The following is a 7,707-nucleotide window of genomic DNA, read 5'->3' as shown; positions in this document are numbered from 1 at the left end:
GGGCTGTTCCTAGAAAGAAAATCCTGAGCGCAGCAAGAGCTACGTGCACAAACCACTTACTCGTGTTTGCTCGCTTTGCCACATGGCAGCCCCTTAAGAAAGAGGGAATACACTTCTCTGAGAAAATGTAACACACAGGCTAGCAAAAGCTCTTCATTAGGGACTCCCTCCTCCCTTTTGCAAGCTCCTCTCTCATTATGCAGTTCCCTCCTCTGGGGAACGGCCGTCGTCTTACATTTTATTAACTGACTCTGCCTGCTAACTCATGGAGAACACGATCGGCTCACCTCCATCCCTCCTGGTGCTTCTTTCCCTAGCTCAGATCTTGCTCCACCATGGACCTCCATGGGGGACACCCTGCCCCACCACAGTCTTCGCCAGGGGCTGGAAGGGAATCTCTGCTCTGGCACCTGAAGCACCTCCTCCCCCTCCTTCTCCACTGACCTTGGTGTCTGCAGAGTTGTTCCTCTCGCGTATTCTCACTCCTCTCTCACAGCTGCTACACAGTGTTTTGTACCCTTTCTTAAATATGTTATCACAGAGGCGCTACCAGCCTCGCTGATGGGCTCAGCTTTGGCCAGCGGCAGGTCCATCTTGGAGTCAGCTGGAACTGGTTACTTCCAACATGGGGGCAGCTTCTGGCATCTCCTCACAGAAGCCAACCCTGCAGCCCCCCTGCTACCAAAACCTTGCCATGTAAACCAAATGCATCATCACCGATTATAGAAGGAAGCTGGCTTGGAGATCTATGTCATTTTGAGAAAGCTCCTTTGGCTGGTTTCCTTTGGCGCGTTTCTGCTGTGCTGGGTGGGACTGGGTAGGTACCCGAGCATGTGCAGGGATGTTTTGCGCTCAGAACTAATTCTGACTTTAGCCGTGGCAGGTTGCGTCTTGTTTGACTTTTGCTTTGAAGACACAGTAAAAACACATTTAAATGATTGTTTGGAGGAGTGAGCTTAACGACTCTAATAAGGCTGACAAACCTAAAAGTGATATATTTGCAATGTTTCTGTATGGAGCTGAGCTTTTGTATGGAGCTGAGGGTGGTGCGGCTGGAGTCTCTCCCTCCATGTCTTTGGGTCGAGCTACTATGGACACTTGTGTTGTTTCCTGAAGCAAAGCAGGGACTGCAGCAATAGTGGCCAAACAGTGCACATCCCAAGAAAGAGCTCTTCCAGCCTGAAACCCTGGCAGTAACAGCAGTCTCCAGGTTCTTGGTTTGCTGTGGACCTGGAAGAGTTTTGCTCCATTGAGATAAGACTCAGGATGAATGAGGAGGTGAAGCAGCACGGCTGACCACACACGTCTCTGCAGGGATGATTTCTGTGCTAGGAAAACCCAGCAGAGGGAGCCTCATCCCTTCGTGTCACTGTCCTGGAGAGATGCAAGGAGACAACTCAGCTCTGGCCTTTCCAGCCACCAGAGGGAGACGCATTTATTCTTCATTGAAAAGGGGGGGAGTCAAAAATTACCTGCTGATCTGGGTCCGGACTGGTCCCTGCTCAGGGGTGGCTGCAGCCGGGGTGCCCAGACACTATTGGCTTTAGGTGTAGGACAGCTTCGTCTGAACCCATGGTCCCTTCTGCCCCTGTGCCTCACACTACAGTCTCACCGTGGTCGCAAATTTCCCCAGTTGCTGAGAGAAAGGAGCCGAAAGGTGAAGTGTCGCTGACTCCGCTGAGGGACGTAAGCCTCCCTGCAGAGCCAAACACTGCTTTGAGGCACTGCCAGTGCAGGAGAGACCTGCCTCCCCAAGATCATTTCCAGTGACAGCACTGGTCAACAAACCCACCTCCACGTCAGAGCCAATGGGTCTGGGGCCATGGAGCGGACATCTCTCCACAGTGGGTCCTTCTGGCAGTCTGACAGTCATTATGCAGGGCTGACACCGATGCAGTCAATCTGGCTGTGAGCAGGGAGGAGGACCACATGCCCTGCATGCGTTGTGCCGTGAGGACATCTTCCAGAGGAGGATCCCACAGGGCTTTACAGGGATCCGCAGGTCACTATGGCCACCCGGCACCAAGGATCAGCCTCACCCCAGATACAAACAGGGAGACCCTGGCACACTGCACACATGCACTCGCATGTGACGAAGGCATGGACGCAGCTCATGGTGCAGAGTGGTATGGGCACACCAGGGCGCATGAGCAAGGCAATGTCCTGACATGTGTCAGGCAGATTAGCAAATGACATTGACATCACTGCAGGAAAGGCGCTGCTGGCGAGCCCTGAGAGGCAGAGCTGAAGCTGGTGAGTGTGTTTGCACCTAGCACCACCCCTCTCTTTGCATCGCTTGTAGCCAAGCACCCCTTGGGTGCTGAAGATGCCAAATTTGTGGTTATGAGTTAAGAAAGGCATTTTCCAGCTCTTGACCCAAGCCAGAAGGATCCCCAGGGGGATGTGTGCTGCCATGCTGCAGACCAGGACCCTGCTGTAACTGGGAGGGTTTGGCTCTGCAGTGCATGTAAGAAGTTTTCTGCAGAGGCTCTGTCCAGAAGAAACAGGTTATGTTTATCTCATGCTGCTACTCACATTTTCCATCTACCGTAACACCGTAAGTGCTCCTGCGAGGCCGAGGAGCAGGCAGGCGAGAGCGGGGTGTCCTGTCCAGGGCCAGGGCACGCTGCCAGTGGGAGTGGCACCAGTGCCCAGGCACTGTCCTGCCCGCGGGGTGCCTACCCAGGGACAGCTGCAGCCCTCTCTGCTCCCCCTGGACACCTGCCTCCTCCTCCTCCTGTTCCTTCACCTCCTTCTCTTCCACCGACGCTGCTCTTTGAAAGGGGAGGGACACTGGCTGCCTTCCCGCCAGGGCTGGTGGCAAATTTGCCTTGCTCTTGGGCTCTCCTCAGACAGGGCTTCCTGCTGCCACGCAGGGCACAGCCAGTGTCTCCTGACAGGGGTGTTTGGCCTTGTCTCTCCCCTGCGCATGAGGTGCCAGTGGCCTGTGCCACTGCTGTCACTGATGCCCATTGACATCTCGTCTCCTCTGGCCAGTGCTTCCCCCATAGGAAAAGCCTGGGGGGGAGCCTGGTGAGCTGCAAGCAGAGGTGCCCTTTGGTGTCTCTGGCTGGGGACAAAGCCTGACCCCAGGAAGGTTTGTGAAGCCACCCGTGCCACGGGCCCAGGGAGCAGGGGCGGCTCCGAGGGTGCTTTGTGCTGCTGTGTCTGCGCCAGCCAGCGCGGGCACCAGAGGATGTGCTGCCACAGGCTCTGTGCAAATGCTACAGGCAGCCTGCTCCTCTCTCGCTCAGGCTTGCTGAAACGCCTCCCCTGAGCACGATGTCTGTGGTGTCCCAGGTGTCAGCCTCAGTCCCAGCTACCGCACGGGGTGGCTTGTGAGCCTCTCTCCCAGCTGCATTGGGTGATGCCTGGGCATTTCACAGCTCCCCAGCACTCTCGGTGCTGCTGGAGCTGCTTGTTCCTTGTGTTCGGGCCGGCTGTCATCTCTGTTTAGGAGATGAGAGGTACAGAGCTGCCTAAGGGGCCAAATTCCCCTTTGGTTGCCACCTCTTTTTCCACATTGTGTAATTTCTGGGTATTGTCTCTGCCACCAACACTAACAGAGATGTGAGTGCTGTTTTAAACCTGCAGATGGATAATGGAGATCCCACTGCAACACTGCCAGTAACTCCTATGACAAAGGAGTTTGTTTCTGGTTTCGGTTTCTGGTTTCAGCTATTGCCAGAGTTAATACTCAGCAGAGCTTGGCTGTCAATCAGACTATCATATGCATATGGATTGACTCGCTTGTAAAACTTTGATCCAGTATCACACTGCCCACCACAGCCAAAGAAAGCCGGCCACTGCCACATGTGTGCTGCAGGTTTTCTGGGTTCACGGAGATTTATCCCTCTGCCTTTGCAGTGATGGTGAATGAAGGTGGGCGTTCAGAGGGTTTGAGAGAGGTGATAGACCATCCCACATGGGGATCTCCAACAGCACATCTATGGACTGACACCCAGTGACATACTGTTTGCTCAAAAACAAAAAAAAGGTGATGTGACTTGCCTGAATTACAGTAACAGCACCAGGCTATAGTGAAGAGTAACAGTATTTAAGGAGATAACACGCACTTCAAATGCTGCCCATTGCTCAGTAGCACTGCTCTTTCCCATATATCTCACCTTGTGGGGAGATCAGAGACAGCTGTGAGATGAAAGCCGTGTTGGGTCAGAACGAGGCCTCAGCAAGTACTTGGCAGAGGCAGCGGCAATCCAGTGCTGTTCAGGGCTTTACTTCAGTGTTAGCCTGTGAGAGTGTCCTGCAGGGTGCATGTTTTGGGAAGGAAGGTTGATATGGACTTGGCAGTGTTAGGTTTACGGTTGGACTCGATGACCTTAACGGTCTTTTCCAACCTAAATGATTCTATATGTGCCCTTAGGTATTTCTGTCTGCATGTGCGTGGGTGCAGGGAGAAGGTGCCTTCCAAGGAAAAATGTCAAAGCAAACATGGTGCCCTTTGCCATCTCTGGCTATTGGCAGCATTCGGCCATCCCCCCCAGACATCTTCACAGAAAATCCTTGGAGCAGAGGAGAGGCAGCACTGCTTCCCCTCTCCCAGCCACAGGCTGCAGAGCAGCGGCTGCAGGTCAGGGACGGGGCACTTTGCAGACACATGGGGCAAATTGCACATCTCTTCCACTGACGTTCGTATCAATGCTCAAAGTCAAAAGACAGAGATCATTTAGAAGATAAACCTGACACATTTCCGTTTCTCTAAGTGTCAACTACAGAGGTGAACTCATTGGTTGGGGTTTCATACATCTTTAATGTAATGTGTCACACAGAGGAAAAGGTATTTTATGACTGCACTGCTACAGTGAGGACCTTGTCTGAGACTTGTCATTGCAACATAAGCTAAGGTAAATACTGCCAGCATATATGTGTGAAGGTATGCCTGCTTCTTAAAAACCTGTGATATAAAGGGATTTTTTTTGCACTCTTTCAGACACAGTGTTGGATTATGGAGGGGAACGTGACTCACCTGCTGGGCAGCGAGGGCTCTGAGGACGTGTTGGTGAGTCATTCCCTGCTGGGCTACTGCCCTGCAAGCCGAGGCCAGTAGGACATCTGAGGGGTCCAGTTTTGCTTAAGGGGACACATAGTACTGGTAGGGACAGCAAGGGTTTGGAAGAAATCAGTGTGATTTTTGTTGTCTGAAAAAAACAGTAAGTGAAAATATCTTTGGCTGATGAGACCGGGGGATGTGCTGCCACTCAACTTCTTTAGCTGTTTGCTGTCACAGGTGCTGCCCAGGGATGCGGTGGTTGCTGCTGGGGGGCTGCGAGGTGCTGGGGAGCAGGGAGGGGGAACATTGCTGCCACTGGTGCATCCTGACTGGTGCAGGAGAGCAGAGCTGCAGGTGTTGAAAAGAAATCCAGACATCCCCGTTAGCAGAGTAAAGTCTTGGTGGTCATGAGCTGCTACCAGCACTGGTTTGTGCTGGCACAGACCAAGAGGACAAAGTTCCTGCTGGGGAGGGGGGAAGAAGGGGCAGAAATCCCCATCTGCTCTTTGGGAAGTTGCCCCTCGGGCCAGAGCTGCCAGCACTGATCTCACCCAGGGTGAAGAGAGCATGCAATGTGCAGCACCCACCAGTGACCTGTACATGCTGGTGCCTTTACAGCTGAAAACCTGCTTGAACCGTGCGGGAATCCTCTGCAAAAATAACTTGTCCCCCAAAGGGGTATTTCTGGCACTCAGCTAACTGGAAATGCAGCTTTTTGGAGAGGAGGGTTTACATGTTAGTTCCTCCCTTAGCACTACTCCCTTTCCTCTTTCTGAAGGAAACGAGGAATAGGACCCCGAAACCTTTGTCAGGGACTCTCAACCCCATAGCCATGCCCATTTGGTTGCTGGTTTAGGGATGCTCCCTGGCTCTGGCCCCAGTGCCGCACCACATCCACCTGGGCTGCAGGCATGGGGCTGGGCACCCCACATGGAGCCGGTGGGGGGATACTGGTAAACTGGTTTACCACCACAGCTGCATTTTCCTTGATCTCCTCTTCCCCTCTGGTGCAAGAACTTTATCCCGGATCTTGCAGGGGAGGACTGGTCACTCATGTTCATTCCTCATTTGCATCCTCCAACACAGCTGAGGCACAGCTGTTTTGTCCTCATGTGGCTCAGTGTGAGCTGACTTGTGCCTAGTATCTTTACTAAGGGGGTAATTTGGGATTTGGGCCTCATGAACTTCATTGTCCTTGAACAGGTGGATTACATGTCGCCAACACCTAACTCCTCTGCAGCCTATGAATTCTTCTACCCAGAACTGGACATCAGCTGTGATTTTGAAAATATTCCATCATTTGCATCTACCTTTTTACCAGTGCTGTACTCCCTACTGTTTGTGACTGGCCTCATGGGAAATGCTTTGGTCGTTTGTGTCCTAACAGTCTTCAAGAAAGTCAGGGCCATGACTGACGTGTATCTGTTGAACCTCGCCATCTCTGACCTCCTCTTTGTTTTCTCCCTCCCCTTCTTGGTTCAGTACTCCATTGTGAGCCAGTGGACTTTTGGAAATGCGATGTGTAAAATCATCAGCTCAGCTTACTTCATTGGTTTCTACAGCAGCACCTTCTTCATAACCATCATGAGTGTCGACAGGTACTTGGCCATTGTCCGGTCTGTCTACGCTCTACAGGTTCGGACAACTGCCCGTGGGGTTATCACCAGCCTGGTCCTTTGGGCAATTGCCATTTTAGCTTCAGCGCCAGACTTAATTTTTTTCCAGGAAACGAATGACAATAACCAGACTAAGTGCACCCCTCACTATCCTAACAGCAGCAATGGCTGGAAGACTTTCAGTAATTTTGAAGTCAATGTCCTGGGGTGGCTGATCCCTGTTGGCGTCCTCATTTTCTGCTACCATGGTGTCTTGAAAAACCTGCAGAAGTGCCATACTCAGAACAAGTACAAAGCAATGAAACTGGTTTTTATTGTTGTCATTGTGTTCTTCCTCTTCTGGACCCCCGTCAACATTGTGCTTTTTCTGGACTCTCTGAGGAACATGCACATCATCGACGACTGCCAGACAAGCCAAAGGCTAGACCTAGCCATGGAGCTGGCTGAGGTGCTCTCCTTCATCCACTGCTGCCTCAACCCAGTCATCTACGCCTTCGTGGGTGAGAAGTTCAAGAAGCATCTTCGTGAAGCTTTCAGAAAATATGCACGTTTTCTGTTGATCTGCAAAGACTACAGTGCTTTCAATGGGCGCAGCCTGGACAAGCACTCCTCCCTGCACGGGTCGTCCTCACAGTCGTCTTTTGTTGGCACTGTCTTGTAGAGTTACAAGCCAAAAACTTTCATCCTGCACAGGTGACCTGAAGTTGAGAAATCCTCCCAGCAGGGCATCCACAGGGATGCACTGTTTGGGCAACCCTTTTAGGACAGGAAAAGTAGAAGCAGCTGCTTGAGCTTGCTTTTATCATGGTTGCCTTTGGGGTTCTTACTTTTTAGTGACTTTTTTAGCATCTTCCTCCCTTTCCCTTGGCACGTCCTACCCTGCCTGCTTTGTGAGAAGGAGGCCAAAATTACCAGCAGACTCCCGCACTGCCCGAGCAGCATGGCGAGGTGCCTTAGAAACCTTTCTTCCCACACCTCAGATTCAGTACTGAAAGGAACTGTTTATGTTTCTGAACTCAGGACACTTGGCCGCTCCTTCCCTCATCTCAGCAGAGTGGATTGGCTTCGTGGGCAGGGACG

General features: G+C 52.2%; 1 protein-coding gene across 1 annotated transcript; it reads left to right on the top strand.

Annotated features, from left to right (window-relative positions):
* Positions 1-4,966: 4,966 nt before the first annotated feature.
* On the top strand, positions 4,967-7,288 carry LOC309592560 (C-C chemokine receptor type 8-like; the record flags this gene model as incomplete). The annotated part of the gene is made up of 2 exons (XM_082316059.1): positions 4,967-5,020; positions 6,215-7,288. The coding sequence occupies 2 exons, from the start codon at positions 4,967-4,969 to the stop codon at positions 7,286-7,288; spliced, it is 1,128 nt and encodes a 375-aa protein (XP_082172185.1).
* Positions 7,289-7,707: the final 419 nt, after the last annotated feature.

This window comes from Platalea leucorodia (assembly GCF_965183815.1).
Source record: "Platalea leucorodia genome assembly, chromosome: 1".
Lineage (NCBI taxonomy): Eukaryota > Metazoa > Chordata > Aves > Pelecaniformes > Threskiornithidae > Platalea > Platalea leucorodia.
Note: the sequence above shows the minus strand (reverse complement) of the source record. Positions and strands in the feature narration are given on the sequence as shown.